This window comes from Silene latifolia, chromosome 5, assembly GCF_048544455.1.
Source record: "Silene latifolia isolate original U9 population chromosome 5, ASM4854445v1, whole genome shotgun sequence".
In the NCBI taxonomy this organism is placed as follows: domain Eukaryota; kingdom Viridiplantae; phylum Streptophyta; class Magnoliopsida; order Caryophyllales; family Caryophyllaceae; genus Silene; species Silene latifolia.
In genome coordinates, this window is record NC_133530.1 from 21,339,560 (window position 1) to 21,366,415 (window position 26,856).

The 26,856-nt window shown below is 34.7% G+C and overlaps 4 protein-coding genes across 7 annotated transcripts; 1 reads left to right on the top strand and 3 right to left on the bottom strand.

Moving 5' to 3' along the window:
* Positions 1-3,667: 3,667 nt before the first annotated feature.
* LOC141657037 (uncharacterized) lies at positions 3,668-9,480 on the top strand. 3 transcript variants are annotated; one of them, XR_012548631.1, is made up of 10 exons: positions 3,668-4,423; positions 4,849-4,900; positions 4,995-5,094; positions 5,213-5,258; positions 5,339-5,437; positions 6,166-6,234; positions 6,339-6,699; positions 7,054-7,199; positions 7,427-9,106; positions 9,240-9,480. XR_012548631.1 is itself a non-coding variant. In XM_074464149.1 (9 exons), exons 1-9 carry the CDS (start codon positions 3,884-3,886, stop codon positions 9,011-9,013), a joined length of 3,000 nt encoding a protein of 999 aa, XP_074320250.1. In that variant the 5' UTR covers positions 3,669-3,883; the 3' UTR covers positions 9,014-9,238. The 3 variants fall into 3 exon arrangements, 1 of the variants encoding a protein (XP_074320250.1); XR_012548632.1 differs by having other exon boundaries at positions 3,669-4,423; positions 9,245-9,480; XM_074464149.1 differs by lacking the exon at positions 9,240-9,480 and having other exon boundaries at positions 3,669-4,423; positions 7,427-9,238.
* Positions 9,397-12,987, bottom strand: LOC141657038 (ubiquitin domain-containing protein 7SL RNA1-like). The gene is made up of 3 exons (XM_074464150.1): positions 12,450-12,987; positions 9,979-10,232; positions 9,397-9,840 (listed from the first exon to the last, which is right to left on the bottom strand). Exons 1-3 carry the CDS (start codon positions 12,898-12,900, stop codon positions 9,661-9,663), a joined length of 885 nt encoding a protein of 294 aa, XP_074320251.1. The 5' UTR covers positions 12,901-12,987; the 3' UTR covers positions 9,397-9,660.
* A 1,637-nt stretch (positions 12,988-14,624) lies between these two features.
* On the bottom strand, positions 14,625-17,029 carry LOC141657039 (uncharacterized). The gene is made up of 4 exons (XM_074464151.1): positions 16,522-17,029; positions 15,607-15,754; positions 15,241-15,518; positions 14,625-14,779 (listed from the first exon to the last, which is right to left on the bottom strand). The coding sequence occupies exons 1-3, from the start codon at positions 16,906-16,908 to the stop codon at positions 15,271-15,273; spliced, it is 783 nt and encodes a 260-aa protein (XP_074320252.1). The 5' UTR covers positions 16,909-17,029; the 3' UTR covers positions 14,625-14,779; positions 15,241-15,270.
* Positions 17,030-22,581: 5,552 nt separating this feature from the next.
* LOC141655983 (uncharacterized) lies at positions 22,582-25,512 on the bottom strand. 2 transcript variants are annotated; one of them, XM_074462958.1, is made up of 9 exons: positions 25,411-25,512; positions 24,750-25,017; positions 24,148-24,225; positions 23,944-24,021; positions 23,737-23,814; positions 23,531-23,608; positions 23,324-23,401; positions 23,125-23,202; positions 22,582-22,840 (listed from the first exon to the last, which is right to left on the bottom strand). In XM_074462958.1, exons 1-9 carry the CDS (start codon positions 25,462-25,464, stop codon positions 22,776-22,778), a joined length of 855 nt encoding a protein of 284 aa, XP_074319059.1. In that variant the 5' UTR covers positions 25,465-25,512; the 3' UTR covers positions 22,582-22,775. The 2 variants fall into 2 exon arrangements, with proteins under 2 accessions (XP_074319059.1, XP_074319060.1); XM_074462959.1 differs by lacking the exon at positions 24,148-24,225 and having other exon boundaries at positions 25,411-25,502.
* Between the last annotated feature and the right edge of the window lie 1,344 nt (positions 25,513-26,856).

Here is a 26,856-nt window from a genome sequence, read left to right on the forward strand (position 1 = left end):
CATTTATTTCATCAAAGTTTGACTGTACTCAAAAGTTAGTGCATTTTGGCCTACGTTGTTTCTACTTGACGTGCATCAAACGCGCTCAACTTTGTACTCAGTATTATTTTACGTGTTTTCTATCCTATACTCAGTGGGCATAGGTTAAGAAAGCAAAAATAAAAAGATTTAAATGTTTTTTTTGGAAAAAAAGTAAAAGTAATTGTACATTACAATTTTTTATAAAGACATTATTAAAATCTTTATATTAAATAAAGTTTTTTCATTGCACTTGCTCTTACTCCCTCCATTTTTTAATATATAACGTTTTGTTTTTTCGAGGCAAGTCTTTGACTTTAATATTTACAAAATATATTTGGTAAAAAAATTTTAAAAATTATACCATTAAATTCCTTATGAAAAACTCTCTTATATGAGTATACATATCACTATATTTAAGCATATAATTTGAGAGATACTGAAGAGAAAAGTGTGTGTCTTAAAAAAAATATGAGAAATGCATATATAGAAAAATAGAGTGAATATTTTGTTTAAGAAAAAAGAAAATATCTGCATTTAATAAAAGACAAAAAAAAAAGTAGTTTAAGCCATACACGCAAATCCATCACGGGTAACTCGGGCAGCTCAAATACAGACCCCAATCTAACGCCGTTTCACCCACCCAATAACTCCGTTTCTCAAGTAATATATTGGTTATAATTTGTGTAAAAATGTACGGAAATAATCCACAATTATTTTATAACAAACTATTTAAAAGATTTAACCAAGATAATAATATAATATATAATTAAGTAAAATAGCCTCCTATAAGCAATATACATCTATCATTACATAAATATTAAAAAAAAAAACGATAGCGTGAGCAATTTACATCTATCGTTACATAAATATTTACCTTTTCTTTTCAAAATAAATATTTTGTTAAACTTAATTTATTATGATCGAGATCGCTTAGAAACCGATTTTACTTAGCTAGGAATGTCCTGAATAGATAAGTTTTGACACTTTAAACGATTTATATCCTTAAAACGACAATAAAAACAAAACATTTATTAAAACTTTCCATGCAAATTCCGTATTATCGGGCGAGATTTTGTGACTTCTCGGTTCTCATGTATTAAACACTTGCGAAAATTAAACGTTATAACCCACCGCATAAACTGACATGTTGTTCTTTATGAAACGACTTTTTCAACTGCTTTTCTTGCCGAAAATTCAAAATTTGTTTTTCTTACCCTAAGCGAAATGCCGGTTTTTATTCTATTTTCATTTGTTGGGTGTAAAAGGTAAATATATTGGTGACAAGATTCGTATCATATCATCAGTTCATCACAGACATCAGTACATGTACATCACTACGTAATACAGAGTAATCCTTATAACCGTACCGCTAATAAAAGTAGCAGAAATTTACCATATTTTCTAATTTTATAAGATTTAAACTCTACTTAACCCTTTTTTTCCGGTATAAATTTCTCTTACAAAATCCGAACAGTGGAAAAAAATAAAGTAAATATTTTTGTTGCTCTTATTAAAAAAGAGAGCCATTTGTATACTTATAGTTTAGGTCCTACCATATAAATACCCCGCCCCTACCTTTTATTGCTATTTAAAACTTAAAAGATATAATAAAATTCGGTGACAAGAAAGTTATTATTTGAAGAATAAATCACCTAGTACAATTGGTTTGGATTTATCTAATTTGTAAATTAATAGTGACAATTACAGGAGTCAATTCAACCAAATTTGTGTTCAACATCACATTATTAATTAAAATTGTTAAGTACACTTAACCCTTTGATCAATTTTAAGTTCTTAACCAATTTTAGATCAATTTCAATACTACAACTTTGAGTGGGAATGTGGGTCAAAGGAAGTACTCCGTATCATTTATTTTTCATGGTTCACTTTTGTGTAAGTTGTGTTTCATCAATTTTTAGTATTATTTGGTAATATAATAAAATAAAAACATGCGTAAAATGGATTGTTTAATAATTAAATGAGACATTAGAATGTGTACATAATTACCTTAGTAACTAAGTACTCCGTACTCTGTATTTTATAAAGAATTTTTGTGAACCGGCAAACATAATTATATTTCTTTCTTTTCGATAAAAAGTTAAAATATGATTACAAAAGCATATCATATCCTTACCTCAATCATAATCCACAAAAGCTTTAGAACCTTAAGATCCCATTAGGCATTAGTTTTAGTTAATGCTTACGCCTTTAACTTACAACAATCTAAAATCTCATTCGACTCTAACAATTGGTTAACTACTTAAGATGATTACTCGCTTAAGCGCCCCAATGTTCAACAATACGGAGTAGTCAATATCGAGTTTTTTAAATCTAAGGACGTTAGACCTTGCTTGGTTACACTAATCACCACTTAATTAAAAAATTATGGTGACCTTTGGAGAGAAGAGGTCAATTTGTGACATTTGGTGGAGCAAATTGACCTACCTCATGACCTATATGTGGCGATATATGATTGGTTGATAATATTAATAATTAATAAAAAAATATATATGAAAAATGTTATATAATGTGGAGAGATGTAATTGGTTGGAAAGTGAAAAATAATTGAGTTGATGACCTAGGTCGTGACCTTGTGCTTGAGAGGGTAAAAATAGGTCAAGATAAATAAAGTGAGATTAAGAGTAAACCGGTTCGCGACCTAATTAGTGCGACCTCTGCTTGGGGATAGTCTTAAAAGAGCATATTAAACGTCGAGGGTCGAGGAGATTCAAATCTAAGTTATGAGTATTGATTTTACTCTATATCATTTTATCAATTACTTTTTCCGTTTCAGTTATTTGTTTATCTAATTTTACGGTGTCTCATTCTTTTGTCTAACTTTCTATATTAAGAATGATTTCATTGTTAATTTAATCATCTAATTGCATTATTATCCACTTCTCATCCACAATCTCAGTCACAGATGGTTATTTCTTATCTTTTTTGTCTTTGTGCCAAAAACTAGGGTTGGCCACTGAGCCAAGCTGGTGATTGTCAAATCGTACAAGGGGGCGGGATAAGCTAGGTTGGAACTTGGAGGAGCCTGGGCACGACACGGGAGGAGGTAGTGTCGGCCTAGTCCTGGCAAAACTAGCCTTATCACGTCAATTGGAGGTATAGTTGAGGCGGGTCAAGCCGACCGACCAATATTAGTTTTTTTTTTGTTTTTGAACAAGGTAACGAGTTTGTCCATGCAGGACTAAGGGGAAAGCGGTATTGACTAGCCCGGGGCCAAGGATAGGTTGTGCCGTGCCGTGTTGTGAGACAAATGGATCACTAAAAACTGGCATGATGTGATAGACAGGGCCGAGCTAGTCCGCCACATTAATCACCTACTAAAATCAAAGGTAAATAATTGATCGGAGCTAGAGGATTATCGAATATTGTACTCATAAAAAACATAAAACTGATTTTTTTACCTATACTCAAATGGAAAAATAAACAAATTTGTTTCCCAAAAAAGAGGTGGATAACTTTTGTTTTCAAGAAGAAAAGAGGCAGTAAAAATGTTAAAATTTAGTGGAATCCAGACAAAAGAAGTTAAAGAGAAAGGACGAAACATTTTTTTAATTTTAAAATTATTATTGTGGGACCACACACCCCACTCACTCTCTCTCTATCAAACTCACACCCACACGCAATAATTCAACCCAATTCAAGAGAGAGAAACAAACAAAACAAACCAAAAAAGCAGAAAAATTCCTCCATTTTTCCTAGAGAGAGAAAAAATAAAAATAAAAATAAATTACAAAACTCCATTTTAGCTGCTTTCTGCTGCAGCTGCCCCCCTACTACAGCTAAGCTCACCATTAGAGAGAGAAAATAATATTAAAATAATAACAAAATAATACAAGTATAGTCTATGGGTCAGATCGAGAAGAGGAGGAAGAAAGGAAGACCGTCGAAGGCAGATCTGGAAGCTCGACGCGCCGTGAAGGAGGAGGAGGAGTCTCCGGCGAGGGAGACGGCGGCCGAGAGGGAGGTGCGGCGGAGCTTACGGCGGAAGACTTTTAGGTATAATATTATTGATTATGATGAAGATTATCTGGATGACAGCGACTTTTTCGAGGAGAAAAGATATGCTGGTGCTGACGTGGAGGATGACGTGGATGGAGATGATGACGTGGAGGATGAGGTGGATGTGAGGAGAAGGAGGAGAGAGAAGAAAGTCAAGCTCGTGGGTAAGATTGATGGTGGAAGTAAGAAAGAGGTGACTCGGCCGAGTCGACGCGGACGAGTTGACGATGAGGATGATGATGATGACGTGGAGGAGAGAGAGAGGGAGAGGGAGGTTAAGAAGCGGAGGAGAAACGCTAGTGTTGAAGAAGATGAGGACGAGGATGGGGATGAAGATGATGATGTGGATGACGTCGATAATGGCGGAAATGACGTTGATGAGGAGGTAGTATACTATTTTTGAAAATTTTAAACAATAATTAAATTATTGTGTAAGACGGTCTTATTCCGATAAATGAATAATTGGAGTATTATTATAAGGTCGTTGTAGGTTGTAGGGTGTAGACGATAATTTGTGAATTTTTGTAGGAGAGAGTGAGTGTGTGTGTGGGAGTGGAGGAGAGAGAAATTGTGTGATTGGGTCCAGAATTGTGTGATTGATTTATATAAGTTTGTCTCTCTTTCTAGGATCACCTGACTCCGACAAACAAACACTAACGATTTTTTTCGTTAGGGTTTTAAGGTCAACGGTCACATTTAAGTAAACTAAACTATAATCTTAAATCTCGGAGAATTTAATGGGGTTTTGTTTTTGTTTTGTTTGTTCAAGAGTGTTGTTAATTATAAGTTTGTTTGTTTGTTTGTTGGCAGGGAAGTGATGGAAGAAGAGAAGGGAGAAAAATGGATGGTTCTAATGCACCTGGTTGGTGTTTGTTGTTGTTTGATTTGATGAATTTTTCGCGTTTTTACGAGGTTCGATTTTGATTAGTTTTGTTGAGGTGGGTTTTGTTGTTCAGGGACACCAAGCAAGGAGAATGGTGATGTTGAGATTAATGAAGGTCCGACACCGTTGCCGGATAAAAAACAATTGGAAATTATTCTAGACAAGCTACAAAAGTATGGCACATATGGGATTTTATTTTCTCTTTTTGATTTTTTTCGGTTAATTTAGGATTTTAGGGTGTGAAGGGTTGTTAGTTTGTTACTAATGGATTGGGATGTTTGAATGTGGCAGAAAAGATACATATGGGGTTTATTCGGAGCCGGTTGATCCTGAAGAGGTACTACTTGAATTGAATCCAGTTTAAAAGTATGGTAATTATTGGAAATTTGGTTGTTGATGAAATGTTGGTATTTGTAGCTCCCAGATTACCATGAAGTTATTGAGCATCCGATGGATTTTTCGACTGTTAGGAAGAAGCTCGCAGACGGGTGTTATTCTACCTTGGAAGAATTTGAGGTATATTCAATTGTTTTTGTGATGATGATTAATGAGGCTATCATTACCTAAGATATTAATGGTGTCTGTTACTCTGTTATCTGAATTTCGGCTTTTACTGTCCAGTTTACTCCTCTAGTGCAAGCATGACATTTAATGCTTACTGAGCTCTTTGATTGAGTGTAGCTTCACTAAGATGAGTACTGAGTAACTGGTTTAGGAGCTACACTGTGAAATATTTCCATTTTCGGTTGCCACTTACTTCCGATATGCTGTATAGTTTTAGAATAACCCGGGTATAGCTGATAGAGTACTAGAAATATAATAACTATTCCGGCACTAGAAATGAAAAAACCAAAATCGGATAATCACCCAGTCACTAAATATTTTAAAATCTGGAAGTTAGGGTATTTAATGTTTTCAAAGATTCTCCTATTTTAATGTTGAAATCCCTCCTGTCCTCCGTCATCTGCTTTTGTGAGTGCTTGTCGAGGATTTGGGGGGTTGTCCCTCCGCCCAACATAGTTTTTGATTAGGTTATGGTAAGTTACATTTTCAAAGATCCTCCTGAATGTAGAATTTAGAATGACCCATGAATTCACAGATTCTTTTTTTAATTGTTGATATCTGTCATGTCCGTGATTTCTTTCGTGCGTGCGTTGCGTGTTGAGGAATGGGTGGTTGTCCCTCTGACCAACATAATTATCGATTAGGTACTGTCATACTGATGATGGTTTTCTTGAGTGCAGAGTGATATTTTCCTCATTAGCTCCAATGCTATGCAGTACAATGCATCCGACACAGTTTACCATAAACAGGTAATAGCTGATTAGCCGGTCTGTTTACATAGCGGTTGCTAAAATGTAAAGTGCTTCTTTCACGGGTACTAATTGTTATTGTCATACCTGTTTGTTTTTCAAAGGCCCGTGCCATTAAAGAACTCGCTGAAAGGAAATTTCAACGGGTAAGGGTTAGGATTCAGCGATCAGAGCCAAAGTCAGAACCAAAGATTGAACCCAAGCTTGAAGTGAAGTCTGAACAGAAAGACAGATCTTGTTCAGTGACAAAAAGGCAAATTAAGAAACAGCTCTGGAATGGCATGCAAGAACCTCTAGGCTCGGATTTCTCTTCTGGTGCTACCCTTGCTACAGAAGATGTCCATAATAGTTGTGGAGCTGACCTCGTGTCCAACCACGACAGACCTAGCATCCATGACGGGCCTTTAGAGGGAGTCCCTTCTATAGTAGATTCCAGTATGGAGAGAGTTGAAGATCCACAATCAGGTAGAGATGAATATTCTTGTGAGGCCTTATTTACACTTACTGCGATGCTTACCTCTGGAAGCCATAGGAGCATATAAACTGTGACTCCCTCTATTCATTCAAATTCTCAACACTTACTTTTGGATTTAAGTTTTTAGGAGAATAAACAAAATATGTGAGAGAAGATTTAGGTGCACTCTCACATGGGAGGGAATTTGGGTAACTTTTTTACTAAAAGTGGAAATATAGTGGATTTGTTTGAACGTCCTCGAATGAAAATGTAGTGATTTCAAATGTATGTATGTCCTGATATTGCACTCGTATTTTTCCTTGTATATAAAGTGGTAGGTCTAATTGGATGTAATTCATATTCAGGCAAGGGTGCTTTGCCGAAATTTGGAAAGAAATTGTTCGTGGTTGATGAGAATCGTCGTGGCACTTACAACACATCTAATCTCCCAGTGGAAAGACCCGACTCAGTATTTACAACATTTGAGAGTGACAAGAAGCAGCTAATTCCTGTATGTCTTTTATAATGGCTGTTTCCATAATATTTTATATGGAGTATATGGTTTTAAGGTTCAGGGTCTGACTGTTCCTACAACCAAATTATCCGCTAACTAATTTGCCAAAGTTCTTTCTATTTGAACCCAGTTGGGGTTTACAAACTTGAACTCAAACCGCAAACTCTAATGAACACTAAACCATGCAATACTGTTCTAATCAAAGCTCTTCTTCTGCCGGTCAGGTTGGCTTATCTGGTGAATATGCTTATGCTCGTAGTCTGGCCCGTTTTGCTGGCAATCTTGGTCCAATTGCTTGGAGAATTGCATCGAAGAGAATTGAGCAGCTTCTTCCACCTGACTTCAAATATGGTCGCGGCTGGATTGGAGAAGTCGAGCCACTTCCTACTGCACTTTTATTTGTTGGACAGCACAAAGATCCATTTATTGCGAAGTCCCGCAATTTTGTTGATTCAGGTAGACATAACAAGAACCCAGAGGGCCAAGTTGCTGTTCCTTCGCACCTCAGCAATCAGCCTACCTTTACCACCAAGGTTGCCAAATCACCCATTGTTAATGCTTCGGCTCCACAATACTCTATCCGTCCTCACCATGCTCCGGGAATTCCCTCAAATATGACGCCAAAGAGAGTCGAATCAAGTTGCTTACCTTCAAATGATCAGAAACCCAGTGCTATTTTTACGCAGCAGATGAGAGTCGAATCAAGTTGCTTACCTTCAAATGATCAGAAACGTAGTGCTATTTTTCAGCAGCAGATGAGAGTCGAGTCAAATTGCTTACCTTCAAATGATCAGAAACCTAGTGCTATTTTTCAGCAGCAGATGAGAGCAGATTCAAATTGCTTACCTTCAAATGATCAGAAACCTAGTGCTATTTTTCAGCAGCAGATGAGAGTTCCGAAGAATACCCCATGTCCTGAAACAACAGGTGTAAGGAGAATGGAACCAAATACTCAAGCCCTATCTGATCATAAAAAAGATAATGTTCCTCAGAGACAACTTTTACAAGGTGTGGAAGTTAGACGGAGTGCAGAGCCATGTTCTCCATCTGTAGCCAATCAGAATCAGAATTTAAATAATATTTATCGGAAAGAGCATCCTGGTATGGATATTCCAGCATCTAGGCTAGCAGTACCACCTTTCGGGCAGCCAGAAGGTAATGGGCATGCTCATGGAGCATCCAATGGGAAAACGGGAAACAAATTTGTGGATACTAGTCGGGCAACTACTTCACCAGGTCCACACATGTCCTTCCCTCGGAGTCCAGACCAGAGTCTTAATGACCCAGTTCTAGTAATGAAAATGCTGTCTGAGAAAGCACAGAGGCAGCAGAATGGGCCTGTATCAGTTCATCCTCAAAGCCCATCAGTTCCGTCTCCCCGAGCAGGCCCAGGAGGCAATGCTGCAAACACCTGGATGTCAGTAGGAGCGGCTGGATTTAGACCACCAGCTCAAAACCCTTTCTCAAATACAAGCCAAATGTCTTCAGATGCTTTATACAATGGGACTCGAGTATTCTATCCACAAGCCATGCAGTCTCGTGAAACGATGAAATTTCAGCCTGAAAAGAATGGACTGCCTTTTCAAGCATTTGCAAGTAATCAAGCACCAGTCTCGAATAGACCAACAGGCTTCGCTCATTTGGCCAATAATGACTTGTCTAGGTTTCAGGTTCAAACCCCTTGGAGAGGTCTTAGCCCACATACTGAACCGAAACAAAAACAAAAACAAGATACACTTCCTCCTGATTTGAATGTTGCTTTCCAGTCATCAGTGGACTCTCAGCAACCAGACCTAGCGCTACAGCTATAGGGTGCGGTGGAATTATATGCTGAAGATGCACTGAGCTGCGGATCATTCAAGCAAAATAGTGACCAAGTATTCGCTCTTCTTTTCTCATTTAAGGTGATAAGGATATTCTACTCATTGGCTAATATTTTTTCTAAAAGCCTGCTTTACCTGAGTTGATGAACGACAGAATTAATTGTGCAACTCGATTTCTGTCATTGGTTTCTTTATACAAATTTCGTGTTTGTAGTATAGGGCAGAGGAAGGTGCTCCATGTTAGAGTGAGCTGCATATTTTCCGTTCAGGATGGGATTTACTGACTTGTGGAGGCTGATAATCAGGCGATAGAGGTAGGTTTCGAATATTTTCCCAGAGTAAATTTCAAACTGATTACTCACAAATATAAATGGCAACATGATGTATAATATTGAGTTGCTGTGTCGAGAACTATTGGTTTTTGCTATTGAGTTGCTGAAATTCATAGGCATCAAGACCCGAGTTTTTCTTGTCTAACAGTATGTCGCTAGGTTTAACAGTTTCTATTATTGCAAAATAAAAGTACAAGACTGTCTATTACCTAACAAAGGGGGAAAAAAATGAAAAAAAATCGGACAAAATTGAACCGAAGAGGTCATGGTGTTATCGGCATTGTTCTAAAGAAGCAGAGTTGATCACAATCCACCAGTGACGCTCCCGTTAAAAATCTCGATGAAGTCGCCCTGACGAATGTTGTGCCATTGGAAAGTCTCCCTCTCTTCCATCACATTCTGCTTGTAGATGAAGAAGTACCCCTCTGGCGGAAGCTGGAAATTCGTGCTGTGTTGCTTCTTCTCTAGCTCAGTTCTTAGCACCTAACCACATTATCGAACCATTGAATACACTGATAATACACTCATAACAACATTACCCCCGTGCCTTCAAGTTTTTGAGGCAAAGCGTCCAATGTACGCAGTAGCACACACGAGGGGGTTTATAAACAAATTACGTACCTGAACTTTGTCGTTGGGATTGACTTCCAAAAAGATCTTCCGAGTACCACATTTAGTTAGCACCACAACCTTCAATTTTTTAGCAGTCATTGCAGGACTAGGGTTCGACATGCCAGAACCAGTCGGCGTTGAAGGCGGCCTGATCAAAACCTCGATTTCTGATCCATCAGTTAGTTCATATTCGCGTAAATGCCTGTGATCTTGCAGCTCATGGTTCCCGGTCATGTACAATGCTAGCCTATGGACAGGATAGCCTGAAAAAACATCATCTTACTTAAATCACTTCAAGCATTGTTAATATTTTTGCAGAGTACCTTAAGAGCTCCACATCTACTTACTATTATTAAATCAAATAAAAATTAGATATATCCTCCGTCTCATACATTTATTTACTTTTTTTGTTTTTTTTTTTGTGAGGAGTATTTTTAATCAAATATAAACAAATGATTGACACGGAAGGAGGGAGTACAGCCATACAAGTATCTTATAACACAAATTCTCATTATCGACGGGAGATATCATCCGTCTATAGTTAGAGACGGCCAAATATCCACCCACTTTAAGCATAAGACAAGCAATTAGTTGCAGGGTGGGGCCCAAAAATATCACAACTTTAAGCATATTTGATCTGTCTTTCACTTTAGACGGATACTAGTTTTAAACTCGTGCAAAATTGCACGGGTATGTATTTGGGGCTTTGGGCCGGTATTAATGATTTTGGATGTTTTTTTTTTTTTTTTTTTTTTTTTTTTTTTTTTTTGCATTTCTATTGTAATTATCTAGTTGGTCTAAATCAGCGATCTATATAATTAATGTTTACACTTGTTTCAAATACGTGTTCAAATGCAATGGTTTAAGAGTAAATAACGTAATATACTATTGTAAATAAAATTTGCATACATAAAAAACTTAACACCCGAATAAAGAAATAAAATTTAATAATCTACTTTAACACATGTTAGTGTAACATCAGAATGTCAAAGGTTGTATGATCACAAAATCTCATTTGTGACGGCAGGTATCCGTCACTTTGGAGTGACGGATACCATTTTCCCTCACAAATGACTCAAATAGAGGAGAGAGGAAAGCACATGGGGTGCCCCACCTTGTCCCCCCTATTCGTTTTGTGAGTGGCATTATCTGTCACTTGCTCTGACCCGTCTTCAGCAAGACTAATTGTTATATGATTTATTGGTGAAATTAGCGTGTGCTAGTAAGCGCATATACAATGAAGTACATGGATCGATAAATAATACTTCGTATTTTGTTTTGATAATTAAATATTTTCTATTTTTAACTAACAAATTCAAAGATGCCGTATTTATCATAAAATTTCGAATTGTTAAAATAAAATTAATAATCCGTATACAAATAAAATCAAAGTGTAAAGCTTGGGCTATTATCGCTTTGGACTCGTTGTCAGTAAATTTATTACATATGTATAAATATAGTTTTATCAAATTATTCGGAATGTATAAAATTATTTCATAGTATTATTTTCATTTATTCCGATTTGTAATTCATACCGCTTATATGCCATTAATTTAATTTATTCGGAATGTATAAAATTATTTCATAGTATTTGTTCTAGCACGGAATTTGCAGGATATTTGTATTGGCGGAATTCTGAAGAAATATACTCCTTTGCACACTAACGTGTCCCACCATAACATATATATATATATATATTTTTTTTTAAAAAAAAGGCTGAATTAATGAGGTGACACGTTCTGCATTGAATATTGTCTTCTGAATTAATAAGATAAGATATCCGTCTATAATAACATTAATTGATCTTATAAACTGATCATCCTAATGGGTCACTTCCTAATCTTATCCCTATCACAATATTATCATTCCATAATTAGTCCCTGTGATGTTATATTCCTTAATGAACATATTTGGGATGTAATTAATGAACATATTTGATAAATTACCAAATAAATTGATTATTATCTTCAGCAAAAAGGAAAATTGATTATTCATTAATCGATTGTGGCAAAACGAATAGAGATGTCGTTTCCAAATGGCCAACATGAAAATTGTATTGACGGACTACTTCATAACACAAAATTGGTAAAGTGATTAAAGATAAATAATACTTATGAGTCATGATCTGAATCATTTAAATCACCTTAATGATAGGATCGTCTTATGACCCTATCTACACTTGAAAAAACAACTATTTGCAAATAGCAGAAATTGTATTAATTAATCAAGTTATCAAAGTAAACGTGAAACGGACGTCCATATTAGTCAGAAATATAAATTTTACGAAACAGTAATTTACAATCTTTATCGTAACAAATTCTTAGCATTAAAAATAATAATGTGATTACACTAATCACACAAATCTCAACATGCCAACGTTACATTAATAAGTCCCGTCAGCATTAAAATCGCCAATCAAGTGTGACAACTTAATTAACAAACAAAAACTTAAAAAAAAAAACATGTATAAAATAACATACCTTCAATCTCGTGAAGTTTGTTCTTCAATTGCTCAACAGAATCATTCAAATCAACATCAAGAGGAAACAATTGATTATTTTGCGAAGATGGCAACTTAAATAAAACTCGGGTTTTCTTCAAAACAATCGAAGGCTGTAATTGTTGTTGTTGTTGTTGTTGTTGTTGTTGTTGTTGTTGTTCGAGTTTGGGTTTAATTTTATCAGGGCTTTTATTATCATGGTAATTATAAGAAGATGAAAGAATAAGTTGAATACGCGAATTATGTAAAATAACACATGATTCGACATTACCATTATCATTAAGAACATTGCCATTAAAAACTAAAGTTTGATGAGAAATTGGAATTTCTTTGTATTTTTGAATTTTTTCTTTGATTTCATAAACACTATCAAAAAAACCTATTTCTATTGTAAATGAATTTCCTCTTTGTGTCTCAAATATCACATCCATGGTAATTTTTCTTTTGTTGTTCTTGTTTAATTTAATTTAATTGATTGATTGAATTTTTTTGATATTTTTCTAGTATTTGTAATATTAGTTTTAGAGTTGGAGGATACTTAAATATGGAAGGGTTTTTCAATTTTCTTAAATTTGTTTTTTTTTTCTTTTGGTTTTCTTGGATTAGGAAGGGAAGAAATTAAAAGTTTTTTTTTTCCTACTTTTTGTGTGCAAGTAAAATTAGTAACTGATTTCTTTTGGATTTATAGATTGGAATATTGGATATTGTTTACATAAATTGTTTCCAATTCAGTAAGTTGATAATAATACATTTTTTGAGTTTTGTTTTCAAAATTATGAGTTTTTATAGAGTTTTCGAATTCAGCCATTTAACCATTAAGCTCAAAAATTACATTATAACTCAAAAACATTATATATAAGCTCAATTAAATTTGAGTTTTGACGAAAAAACTTAAAATCTAACTTATAAACATTAATGAACTCAAAAACAAATAAGGCTGAGTTAGTACATGCAATGTATATTTCTTTTTCTCTTCTAATTTATTGGCTTATAAATAGAGGCGATGGAACAACTATAAGACGGTCTCATTTGAGAATAAATGATGTTATATAGACCGATTCTCGTGTGAGTAACTAACGTTAATGTGAAACGTCTTAACTCTTAGGGTCCGTTTGGATACAGTTTTAGGAGGGAAGGGGAGGGGAGGGGGAGTGAGGGGAGGTGAAAGGAGGGGAGAGAAGGGGAGGGCAAATGGAATGTGAGTGTTTGGATAACAAAAATTATGAAGGGAAATGGAAGGGGAGGAAGGAGGGAGATGAAGAATGGATGGAGGATTGAAGGATGTTGGTGGTATAATTAGAGTCCATATAAAGTTTTCTTTCCAAATCTTGCGACCCTTGGAAAGATTATAGTTTGTTTTATAGGAGGGAAAATAAGTCCTCTCATTTCTCTCCCCTTCCATTTCCTTTCTCCCATATTTTTTATCCAAACAAAGGAAACTAAATCCCTCCCTTTCCCTCCCCTCCCCTTCTCTCCAATTCCTTCAATCCAAACGAACCCTTAAGCATTGTTTTGTTAATTTCTACAGTAGTTTATTGTGTATCACACTAATTTTGTGTGAGACCTACTCTTAAAATTTTTTTTTTCTAGGTTTGTTTCCAATTACACTAAAACTTGGGAGAGACGGTCTTTCAATAAGTTATTGAGAGACCAGTCTTCTGTACCCTTTTATTTGTATTTTGTGACCCTTTTGTTGTTGATCGTGACATAGTAATTTCGTACCTATTTACATAACAAATGTATTCATTTTATCTTTAATTATGATTTGTACCTATTTTATTAGGTTTAGTACCACTTTTTCTTAAAATTGTAAAATGGTCTCTCAGTAAAGCTTATTAAGAGACCGTCTCTCAGGAGAACTACTCTTCCAATTAAGGTGGTGATTCTTAGAAATTTCAGGGCTTACGAAGTTAGACCGACAAAACTAACTCGACTCATACCTTAAATACAAAAACCCAAATACCCAATAAGGAAAGGGTATTACAAGCTGAAGCAGCGTGCATAAAGCACATAAAAGGCTAAATTGGTGCAATTAAGGTAAGTTCAAGATCGGCTCGGGTAAGCTCGAGATTGGCTCGAGACCGATGACCTGCTCAAGCTCGAGTTTTGATTCATGAGCACAAGTCAAGCAAGGCGAAGCTCGGATTTAGCATTAACAAGTAACACAACGAATTTACATTTATCTAACTTTGATTAAATTTGCAAAGTTTGTGTATATAATTGTAACTAGCTTAGTATGTACCGTACAATTGTACATAATAGCCGAGATACATCGAATTGTATCTCGGGTATTTTGTACATATATAGTAGCTAGTATAAATATGTACATTATATCTCTTTGAAACCCAAGTTAATAAAGCAATTCATTTTAGGGTAATTTGATAACTTATACCTTAAATAAGTCACTTTTTCAAATCTTATACCTAAGATAACTTTCTTTAAAATCTTATACCTAAAATAACAATTTTTTCCAAACTTGATACCAAATCTGAAAAAAAGCCTTGAGTTGACAACCTTACCCTTACTAATTAAACATTATCATCCTTTGTCTCACCTATTAACACACACATCCATGATTACCACCACTAAAAACCATCAAATTAATAAAGGCAAAATCGTTAATTTAAAGATTTTTTTAAGATTTGGTATCAAGTTTAGAATAAAATGTTATTTTAGGTATAAGATTTGAAAAAGTGAGTTATTCAAGGTATAAGTTATCAAATTACCCTTCATTTTACTTCATCATCTCTTCTTCTTCCTCCTAATTGTACACTTGACCAAACATAAAAGAACCCTATTAGCTAATAGTTTTCGAACGGGATGAGATGGTCTCGTGTAGCTTGCAATGTTGGTAGCTTAACTCGTGTTCTAGGAAGCCCTGTGGCGCCATATGATGCCACAGGATCAAACACGATGTGTGTTACGTCTTCCATCGTCTCTCCGTCATCTTTTTCTTCCAGAACATACAGTCGTTGTCCCGCGCCAAATCCTTGGAGAAGCTGATATGACCTTTCATTTTGCTCCATTTCCACACAAAAATCTTCATTGCCTGTCATGTGAATCTCAATTTAATCGATAATCTAGAATCAGAAATTAAATAAATGCGAAAATTGCAAAATAAGGAGCAAGGAAGTTACATGCAGCAAGCTCCAACTGCGTGTTGTAGATGAAATTAAGAACACATGAAATTTGTTGCTCAAATTCATGAAACGGTCCTTCATTCAAATTAAGCTTCCTTAGCTTGCACACGCCTTCTCCGAACTCCATCATCGCTCCTTTGTGATTCTACAAAAAAAAAAAAAAAAAAACCGAGACACTAAGCAAGTCTTCCTCCATTTTCCTCGCCTTCAGGATTTGTGGTTAGCTAGGGGGCGAAAAATTTCAGCGGGCGAATAGGTAATACTCCCTCCATTTTCCATTTTTCTTCCCATTTGCTTTTTAAAAGTCAAAGTTTTCGAACTTTGATCGTAAATAAAATGGGGAATAAAAACTATTTATTTATAAAACTAAAACTTTTACGATTAATATCAAGACATCTTTTGAGAAAAAAAATTCGACCAAAAAAAGTACTGTATTATATAGATGTCGAAAAATACAGTCAAAAGTATGCTTTGGAGACTGCAATAAAGCAAATGAGAAGAAAATAGGAAAATGGAGGGAGTATTATTATTATAAAATAAACTCGAAACTTTTAACTCAAAATAACGAGATTTTCCTTTTTTTAGCCTGGGCGAGCACCCTTAGCCCCCCTAAATCCGCTTATCCGCTATTGCCTCCATTGGCGTGCCGCGTGCGTACCCACATACAGGATATTTGGGGTCTCAATACCGCCACAACAGCTTTCTGGACATTAGATGTTTTTTATTGTTAAATTTGTTTGACTTGAAAATTTTACGTCTAAAAGACGCTGTACTAAAAAAAACATAGCAAATACACTAAAATTGACTCCACGCTTTATCGATTCTGGGTATTCTTCCATTTTAATTTCTTCACCTCCATTTCCCCGAACCCAAACAAGTCGAAAAAGGAAAGAAAAGAAGATTAAAGTGAACCTGGTTGAAGAGATGATGGAAAGCGACAGCGCATTGTAGGAGAGCATGAAGAAGAGTACGAAGAGGATCATTGGATTCATACCAAAGAGACTCTAACACATCATGGCACGCGTAGTATTCCCTTTCATTGAACAGCTTCACCGCCTCTTCAAACCTCGATAACCGGTCATAGTCCTCACCGTTATTGCTCCGCTCTTCTTCTTCTTCTTCTTCCAACAAAATAGAACGACGGCTTTTCAATAAATGTCTATCGCCTCTTCGGTTATTTTGGTAGTAATCTAATTTGGTCAAGTTTAGTGACGTGGTTTGAGGAGAAAGACGATGATGGTGCGTTGGAGTCGATAAGGTGTAAAAGGCTAACGCTAGTTGATGGTGTACACATACCATTTTTTTTTTATAATATTGGAGACGAAGCCGATTACATAGCTATGGATCAAGTAACATTCATTCCTGTACACACGTCTTTGCTTCCTCTCTTTTGTTTCTCTGCCACTAAGTGCAGATATTTACGACTATATATTTCAATCAACAATTATTTTGTAAGATGGTTTGACCGGTAAGAGTAAAACAGTCTATTTGTATAAAAGTAACCTTAATATTAGAATAAATGAATTTTTATAGAAAAGGACAGACCGATTTTTTGAACATTTCGAGCAAACAATTGGGGTCGGTAAATTAAATTTAGCCACCGAATTATATGGACGGTACGGTACCGACCGAAGTAGTGGTTGGTAACACTTATATTGGTCGGTTCCTCAAAACATTGACTAGTCGATGTAAGGGGCGGCATAGTCGGCCGATAATTACATACACAGTCGGTGATTACTAACCATAATTACAGCTCGCTGAAGCACCAGCACAAGCGGCTTGGGAGCCTTTTGGACAAGGCACACTCATTATGGCTCTGTAATACACCTAACTTCTAGTTCTCTATTTAATATCCCTTTTTAAAACCCAAAAAAGGGTATGGTTGCACAAAAAAATAATTTGAAAAGAAAAATTGATTGAAAAAAGAGTGCGCCTTCTGTCCACAAGGCATGCGCCTTCGCCTCGCACTATGCACTTCATTGCCTTTTTCCCTTGTCTCCTGTTTGTGGCTTGGCTTTTAAATCCAAGCAGCCGATCATCTCCATTTCTCAACAAAATCATCATTACTATAATGGTCTAGGGAGGCAACCTTGAAGATGCTTCGAATCTCTTCTCACCCATGCAAACATTCCTAATGAACAGTGAGAACCCAATCATGATACTTTCTCCTGAAGTAATACTTATGGAGAGTGGAACATCACACTTCAAGTCGCCAACTGAGTGAGCGGTTTGACTTCCTCACCTAGCTTTGCAAAACCGATCCCACGTGGACCCATTTTTGGTTAATATTTTGAAACCCAACCTATTTCGTTAAAACTTGTTAGTGTAAATATCCGAAGGACACTTTCTCTCTTTTCTTTTCAATTTTATTTTTGGTATGTGGGCTTCTTTTCTTCTAGCGTAAATACTAACTTTTGTTGTTTTAACTGATGTGAATTTGACAAGCATAGATACTGCCAATTCTTGACAAAACTTTTAAGTGAATAACCAATCATAGAAATCTCTTAACCTTTCTTATGCAAACAGTTCTACTGGAAACACGTCTTATGAAGAAAATGAATTCAAAATTGATGAATACTGAGGTAAGCATCTAAATCATGGTAAGCAATAAAACCCGCTTGCATTTTGCCATGTTCACATATTGTTTGTTGACTGCGGTTCGATTTGATATGTTTAGGTTAATTTTAGTTCTGGCAAAGGGCGTGCCCGATCTAGCATGAAAAAGAGTGTACCTACGCACCCCTTTCCCGGTCACTATTTGGGTAGTTGGAGGAAACATTGATGCTAAATATTTAGAGAAATACTTGCGTTCTCCTGGAGGACGTCCTCCCTACACCCAAAGGAGGATTTTATAATATTTGATTATCATTTTGATCAATTCTAGCCCGATAAATACTAACTTAGCTAATGACTGCTAAAATTGCCTTGATAAATCGAGTTATTATGTACCTGTCAGTTGTACTCACATATTTGGGATTATATGTTTGCAATTTTGCATATAGGTGTCAGATTTTATGGGTTTTACACACGCACAGGCTTGCGTTTATATCTATTGCTTTTGACAGAGGGATATATTGGAGACTATAAGATTGCTTGTACTGAAGACGACAAATGTGTACTCTGAATTTTTACGATATTTGAAAGAAGGAAAGATGGTCGAGTTGTGTGCGTTGCTGATGGTAGCCCATAAAGAGCTCTTGGTATCAGCCTACATAGTGGACACTCTGGTTTCAACATCAATACTCACAAAGCTGGAGGTGCTGGTCATGTGAGAGACGTTTCTACGAGTACTGGGCACACGAACTCGCATGAACATAATGATCCGCTTGAGAGAAAAGGGGCGCTTTTACTACTAGATATATTTGGAAAGATTGGTGACTATCTTTCTGCATATATTAGATTGGAGCAATACAAGGTAATATGCTGATATGGTTTTGCATTACAAGTTATAAGACCCTGTTCTTTTGGACTAAAACTGATCTGAACTGAACTGAACTGAACTGAACTTATAGGATCTGAACTGAACTGAACTGAACTGTATCTATAGGATCTGAACTAGGAAAATGATAACTTTATCAATTTATTAAGTCCTAAGAATTTGTGTTTGATAGTAATTATTCTCTAAGACGGTCTTACAATAAAATAGTAGGTCTTCTTAAAGAATTTGTGCTTGGATTCGCCCTGCCCCCCTATTCATGGAATAAATCGTGCTAGACTTGTACATGTGCGCGTTTTTGCTCCAACCAAATGTACCCGAATGTGGCTGGGTGGTCAGTACTGGACACAGTAACTTCCCCTGCTTATTTTCAACACAAAAATTTCTGGCTTTTATAACAAAAGGTACACCATGGGGGATTGGACAAAGTATTCTTACTCGTTAATTAGTATTCTTGAAAATCATTGATGTGCAGGACATCTATCAGATAAAATCTGAGGTTGCATGGCTCATTGTTAGGGCAGGCATTTCTGATGCGTCGTCGACATCCTCGTATGCGGTGTATGTCCATTGTGGCTGCCTTGACGACTGGATTCAGGCGTATTATGTGATTTTCTGGTATTGACTAGGCAGCCTAAATTTGTACTTTCTTTGTCCCATTCATTTCTTTGTCTTTTTTATTCTAAGTACTTGTTGCTCCTCTAGGTTCCCTATTTTATAAGCAGTCTTTAAATTGACACATTCTTGTTAAGGATAGCAAAGAAAAGTTAAGTACTTTAACCGGCGTCTTGGAAGCTTTGGGGTCCTGTGCGAAACACTAGGGCCTGTTATTTCTAGCTTAATTTTAGTTCAGCTCAACTTTATTAAGTTTAATCCATCCCAGTCCAACTTCGGTCTATTTTGTTAAGCTCATCTCTTTACAAAATTAACTCTTACCTCAGTCTCATTCACTTCAGCTCGGCTCCATTCAGTTTACTTCAATTCATCTCAAGTCCATTCAATTCAGTTCAGCTCGTTTTAGCCGAAAAAAGAACATGACCTAATTTAAGGAAGTTGAGGGTGTACCATTTTGTTTTGATAAGCTACTCTTTTCTTTATATTGATCGATAACTTCAATATTTAATATGTCAGTATTCATTACTCTCTCCGTTTCTGTCAATTGTTATCATTTGCCTTTTACATAATTGACAATGCACATTTCATTTTGAATTGCAGCTTATAATGCACACAAAGATCACATGATTCACGCCGAGGAATATGTTAATTTTAACATCGTTCTTCTAAACTTAAGACTTCTCATTAGCCCGCAAGGGTAGATAGTGGTTAAAACTTGGGTGAAATTTTCAGGAGACTCGGGTTCAAGCCTCCCCAAGAGCAAAATCTTGTGGAGCATTATTGGCCTAAATCCATGCCTAATAGACTTCGAGCCTGTCACCCTCGGGTGGTTTACAGTATCGTGGTTTTTGCGGCTATCACGTCACCCACGAGTTTACCAGTCTTGCACAAAGGTAGCGGTACTGCGGGTTTCTTGTTACCAAAAAAATAAAAATAAAAAAAGGACTTCTCATTACTTTCTTTTATTTTCACCTTTATTTTAATTGGTGGTATTATTTATGTCATCACATACGTGGATCCACTACGACTTGATGGAATCTAACACGAAATAATAAGATCGAATTTGTCTTTTTTATGTTTCTTCTTGGAGGTTTTGGGGGAGTCAGTTGCATAATTTTATTGCTTAGGTTTGAATTGATTGTCTAGTCGTGATTTGCATGGTGTATTATATAATTGTTTGTTAATAATTGTACATAAAGTTTAGAGTGTGTTTTCTCAAATAATTGCTAGTTCCTTCGTAATCCGATCGATTATTAATCACATTATCTTTATACTGTAGCAACACTAACTTTATAAGGGATTTAAGTTGATACTCGTTTTCTCCCTTCTCAGTCAATAATTTACACCTGCTTTATTTTCCTCTCACAAAATAAAGTAAATGTAAACTATTCACTAAAACAAATGGGGTGTAATTTACCTCGGTGTTTGAGGATCTCACCCTTTGTCTTACCTTAAGTTGTTCTCATTATTTTTTTTCTCTCTTATGGATACTTTTAAGTAATTACTCGGTAGTTAATTACTTTTATTTCATGTGCGGGATTGGTAGTATAAATTTCCAGATGGATTGGTGGTTTATATGAGTATACTAGGGTGCACATAAATACACTCATAAAAATATTTGGACACTTCAAATATAAATAATGGACGAAAATACCCCTGATTCTATTATAATAAATGCATTTGAGAGGTTGGAAATTTAAGGGCAAATTAGTCATATAAAAGATAAAGGAAGTGTCACAAAACATCTTGATGATGCATTTAGGGTCACCCTTATATTATATCACAACTATGCGATTAGCATAAACCATTAACATTAAATTAGTGTAAATCTGTTTTATTATCTGACTTTTTATAGTCGTCAAGACGCTACTTTTAGCCTAATTTTCTCCATTTATTACTTGTTTTTTAATAAAATATTTTGTGAAAGAATTTTTCATGATAAATCTAAATATTATAATCTCCAAATTTTATTTAAATAATTATTTAAGGTCAAAATCTTAGATTTTTTTACTCTGAAGTCCAACTGAAAATTATTATGAGATGAAGAGAGTACTTTACGACATATTTTAAGGTCAAAATTAATTGATTGTACGTAGACCTGTCAAAACTCGACCCGGCCCGAAACCCGACCCGACCCGTTTTCTTAGCGTTACAAACCCGTTTTTTCGACCCACGATCCGTTTGACCCGAACCCGAAATGACCCGTTATTTTAGGGTCGAGACCCGACCTGAACGGGTCGACCCGTTGGGTCAAGGGAAAATCATGAATTTTATTAAAAATATTATTATTTATATATTATATTTGAAAATATAGTTAAAAAATTATTTTTTTTTATTACTTAAAATTTAAAATTCAACTAAAAAGTCAATTTTATATAACTTTTATAATATTTAATAATAAAATAATTATTAAAAAAACTTTATTTTAATAATTATATCAATATAATTATTGTATATGATGAATATGCTAAAATAATAATTTTAAACATATTTTAATTTTTAAAAATATATTTTTAAATTAAAAAAAGCGTTAAAAATTATTTTTTGACCCGTATTCTGACCCTAACCCGACCCGCGACCCGTATGACCCGACCCGTATTCTAACCCGACCCGGGACCCGACCCGCCCGACCCGTTTGACAGGTCTTATTGTACGTAACTGTTTTATACTATAGCAAAGCTGCAAAGGGTCATGTAGGTCATGTGGCCAAATTATGTAGTGTATCAGGTAAAGGTTGTTTACATGAAACCTGTGACGTATGATAGTCGATCGACCAAGCGATTGCTATTTCACAATATTATTTGGGTAATTGTATTGTTGATAATAGTATAAACTTCACCAGGTTTTTAATTTTAGTATTTGGCAAGATCCAAATAAAAACTGTTGTTCTGTGGCTCAAGACGGCATGCATACAACGATTCTGTAAAACGAATATCCATATAACAAACTCGGTACAGACATTTAGAAATTACATATCAACTTTATTTTTTCACGATATGATACAGATAATAACATTTTTTTTGATATTGTATGTAACAATCAACAAGCGTGACTGATTTAGGTTCCAAAACGCATACTAGAAGTCACAATGCATTCTCCAATCTTCAAGCATTCCCTAATTATTATAAGAAGTCACAGACGGTCTTGGTTCGAAGTCATCAACAAATGCTTTCTTCGATCCTGAATCAAGTTCAAAATTATTATCAAAGTAATCAACCGAAATAATTGAAGTTATACAAAAAATTGTCTAAGACGGGCATATTGCCTTTAAACAACAAAACAGGTTAAATAGATGGATGAGACAAAAAGAAGAATGCCTAGAGAATGACAAACTCTTGTGACGGTCTTGTCCTATTCACCTATACGGCGTAATATTTGACCTGTTTTGCACTTAAGACGAATATGATCATTTTAAGGGATACCAGCGGTTAAAGTTAGAATAAGTTTTGTAGAAAATGGCTTACCTTTAATTGGGTTTGTATCATCAAGGTAAGAAGTGACTGAGGGTCTTGGTTCAAAGTCATCAGCAAACTTTTTTGATCCTAAATCAAGTTTATGATCATCAAATAATTCAGGTTACAATCTCTAGATTTTGATTCACAATTAACATTATAATCATGGTAAATGAATATAGAATCTTAAGTAGTACTGTAAAATACTAACCTTTTGTTGGGCTGGTATTGTCAAGGTAAGAAGTGACTGAGGGCCTTGGTTCAAAGTCATCAACAAACATTTTTGATCCTAATTATTAAATCAGGTTAATGATCACAAATAGAGTTACAATTTTTAGATTTCGATTCAAGATCAACATTATCACGGTAAAAAAAATATTTGAGGTCGGATCAAAATTAATCCTAGTAAAAGACTGACCTTTTGTTGGTTTGGTGTCATCACGGTAAGAAGTTACGGAGGGTCTTGGTTCAAAGTCATCAACAAACATTTTTGATCCTAATTAAATCAGGTTAATGATCACAAATAGCGTTACAATTTTCAGATTTCGATTCAAGGCTTAACATTATCACGGTAAAAAAAGATATTTGAAGTTGAATCAAAATTAATCCCAGTAAAAGACTGACCTTTTGTTGGTTTGATATCGTTACGGTAAGAAGTTACCGAGGGTCTTGGTTCAAAGTCATCAACAAACATTTTTGATCCTAATTATTAAATCAAGTTAATGATCACAAATAGAGTTACAATTTTTAGATTTTGATTCAAGATCAACATTATCACGGTATAAAAAAAAATTGAGATCGGATAAAAATTAATCCTAGTAAAAGACTGACCTTTTGTTGGTTTGGTATCATCACGGTAAGAAGTTACCGAGGGTCTTGGTTCAAAGTCATCAACAAACATTTTTGATCCTAATTAAATCAGGTTAGTTATTACAAATAGAGTTACAATTTTCAGATTTCGATTCAAGGCTAACATTATTACGGCAAAAAAGATATTTGAAGTTGGATCAAAATTAATCCCGGTAAAAGACTGACCTTTTGTTGGTTTGATATCATCACGGTAAGAAGTCACCGAGGGTCTTGGTTCAAAGTCATCAACAAATTTTTTTGATCCTAAATAAACTTTAGTATCATCAATAGAATTACAATTTCCGTATTTCAAGGCAAGGTAAACATTATTACGCTAAACGAAAATATTTAAGACTAGATAAAAATCCTTAGTAAAAGCCGACCTTTTGTTGGGTTGGTATCATCACGGTAAGAAGTTACCGAGGGTCTTGGTTCAAAGTCATCAACAAATTTTCCTAATCCTAAATCAAGTTTAAGATCATCAATAGATTTCAATTTCTTAAGTATCATGATAAACGAAAATATTTGAGACTGGATCGAAATCCTTAGTAAAAGATAGACCTTTTGTCGGGTTGGTATCATCATGGTAAGAAGTCACCGAGGGTCTTGGTTCAAAGTCATTGACAAATGATTTTTTTGATTCTGAATCAAGATTATGGTCATTAATATACTTGTTTTCTAGGTTGATGTTGTCATGGTAAACAAGAATAGTTGGAAACTTGGAATCACAAATACTTTACGGTATAGCTCAGATTCTTTAAAACAAAACTCAAAAACTTTAAACTGACCTTTTGTTGGATTGGCATCATCAAGGTAAGAAGTGACCGAGGGTCTTGGTTCAAAGTTATCAACAAATAGTTTTTTTGATCCCGAGTTTAAGTTTATAATCATCAATATAGTAGCATCCTCGTAGTTTTCGACTCCATTGTCCTTACCAACGTTATTATGATCATCTTCGTGCATAAATACTTTAATTGCTTCCGGAATTGGCTGACCTTTTATAACTTGTCCCCAGTACTCTCCTTGGTCTTTTCTGCCATCTATCGAACTCGCAATCTGTTTATCATCAAAATTGTTTCCATTAGGTTAGCATTGTAACGTTGTAATGCCATGCATAATTTCAAAAATACTTAAAGGCACAACAAAACATAATAATTGGGGCAAAAAAATTGTCTAATTTTGCACAAACTCAAATAACACTGTTATATCGCGTATAACGACTTTTATTCTAATCATTTACGAATGGTAAAATAACCAATAATAGTAACTATGTTGTGCCATAAACCGTCTCAAACAACACAGATTACGTTGGTAGGGGACTTATTGCTAAATTTTGAACTATATAAAGTGAATAAACTTATAAACCGTATTAGAGTCTCCAATTTAAATTTTACGAGACGCAAACCACACAACGTTACTAAATTAAGCGTAAGTAACATTGATGCTCACCAAAATAATCGAGAAGAAGAGGAAAATGGAAAAGATTGTGATAGTAGACTGCATGATTTTATGTGTATATTTTACTTATTTTTAGCTTGAAATTTTTTATGTGAAGTTTACGTACCAAAGTTGGGCTTTCTATTTATAGTAAACGTAGACCAATGAAATGGATGAATTGCTACAATCATAGTAAAGTCTCGTGATTCATGCCAATTCAATCAAACTAGTGGGCCATTTTTTCATAACACTCATTGCTTAAGACATGCGTCTTAAAAATTAAAATGGGTTAAATATTCGTAGTAACGACAAATTTTTTGGCATTTTTAGGCAACTTACCAAATAATTTATTGTTATGTATTTAACACATCTTACATTTAAAATGGATAATATTCATGTGAATTTGTTATAGGAATATAACTTGGAATTATTAGTCATCAATTTCAATACGTGTCTTTCCATAATTATTGTGTTCGACCTTTGTATATGATAAAAATAAATACTTTATAATAAACAATAAACATTTTATATTAAAAAGCGATCACTTTATAATAATAAAAATTGGTAACTTTTTAACATAAAATTGTCACTTTTTATTTGACCGCACCAATGCACCATACAATGGTCTTAGTCTTATAGTATAACTAGGTTTGGTGTCTGGCTTCGCCCGGGCTACCTCTATTTATCGTTAAATTTTATTTTCAATGAAATAGTTAAATTTTATTTTCAATGAAATAAATTATGTTGGAGTTGTCTAACTCACACGTTTACTATTTGTAATATATTTTTCTACGGCATATCTTGTAATTATGATGAAATGTAAAATTCATTTTCAAATTATGAGACACGTTCACTACCCCGCTATTAATATTATTACTTTCACGACATTCTTTCTTAATATCATTACGTTCACTACTCCCGTGGTTACTATTGTTTCTTTTACTAATTCCTCTATTTTTTTCTGTTAAATTCATTATTTCCGGTAATTTTATCCGGCCTATATTTAAATAAATAAAATATTTCCTTGAGTCGATTGGTTATTTAATTGTTCATACTTTTTCTCATTGTTACCAATGTTACTTTCACTACATTTGTAGTTACTTTCACTACTCCCACTATCATTATTATAACCGTCACTACTCCCACATTAATACCGTTAATTTTATTAATCTCGTTGCTGCTACTATTACTTTTTACTACATTTAATTTAATGTATAATTCTATGATGATACTAATTAATTTCATAAGTGAGGCATGTTAATTTTAAGGAAAATCACTATATTCTTGTGTTTTCTAAATTTAATTACTTTAATTTAATGTAATTTCTATAAATATTCTTTATCAATGCATCTTTATATTATACTTTTAACCAAAACTATATAATATTTACATTGAGATCCCTTTATCAGGTCCATCACACGGTACTATCGATTTAAAACTATATAGTATAATTAATTT

Coding starts and splice junctions, on each gene's coding strand:
- LOC141657037 (XM_074464149.1), top strand. CDS start 3,884: ATGGGTCAGATCGAGAAGAGGAGGAAGAAAGGAAGACCGTCGAAGGCA. Junction 4,424..4,848: donor GAAATGACGTTGATGAGGAG/GTAGTATACTAT, acceptor GTTTGTTGGCAG/GGAAGTGATGGAAGAAGAGA. Junction 6,235..6,338: donor ACACAGTTTACCATAAACAG/GTAATAGCTGAT, acceptor TGTTTTTCAAAG/GCCCGTGCCATTAAAGAACT.
- LOC141657038 (XM_074464150.1), bottom strand. CDS start 12,900: ATGGATGTGATATTTGAGACACAAAGAGGAAATTCATTTACAATAGAA. Junction 10,233..12,449: donor CAAACTTCACGAGATTGAAG/GTATGTTATTTT, acceptor ATGTTTTTTCAG/GCTATCCTGTCCATAGGCTA. Junction 9,841..9,978: donor ATCCCAACGACAAAGTTCAG/GTACGTAATTTG, acceptor TAATGTGGTTAG/GTGCTAAGAACTGAGCTAGA.
- LOC141657039 (XM_074464151.1), bottom strand. CDS start 16,908: ATGGTATGTGTACACCATCAACTAGCGTTAGCCTTTTACACCTTATCG. Junction 15,755..16,521: donor TCCATCATCTCTTCAACCAG/GTTCACTTTAAT, acceptor TTTTTTTTGTAG/AATCACAAAGGAGCGATGAT. Junction 15,519..15,606: donor GCAGTTGGAGCTTGCTGCAT/GTAACTTCCTTG, acceptor TTCACATGACAG/GCAATGAAGATTTTTGTGTG.
- LOC141655983 (XM_074462958.1), bottom strand. CDS start 25,464: ATGCAGTCTACTATCACAATCTTTTCCATTTTCCTCTTCTTCTCGATT. Junction 23,609..23,736: donor CGATATCAAACCAACAAAAG/GTCAGTCTTTTA, acceptor TGATTTAATTAG/GATCAAAAATGTTTGTTGAT. Junction 22,841..23,124: donor TGATACAAACCCAATTAAAG/GTAAGCCATTTT, acceptor AACTTGATTCAG/GATCGAAGAAAGCATTTGTT.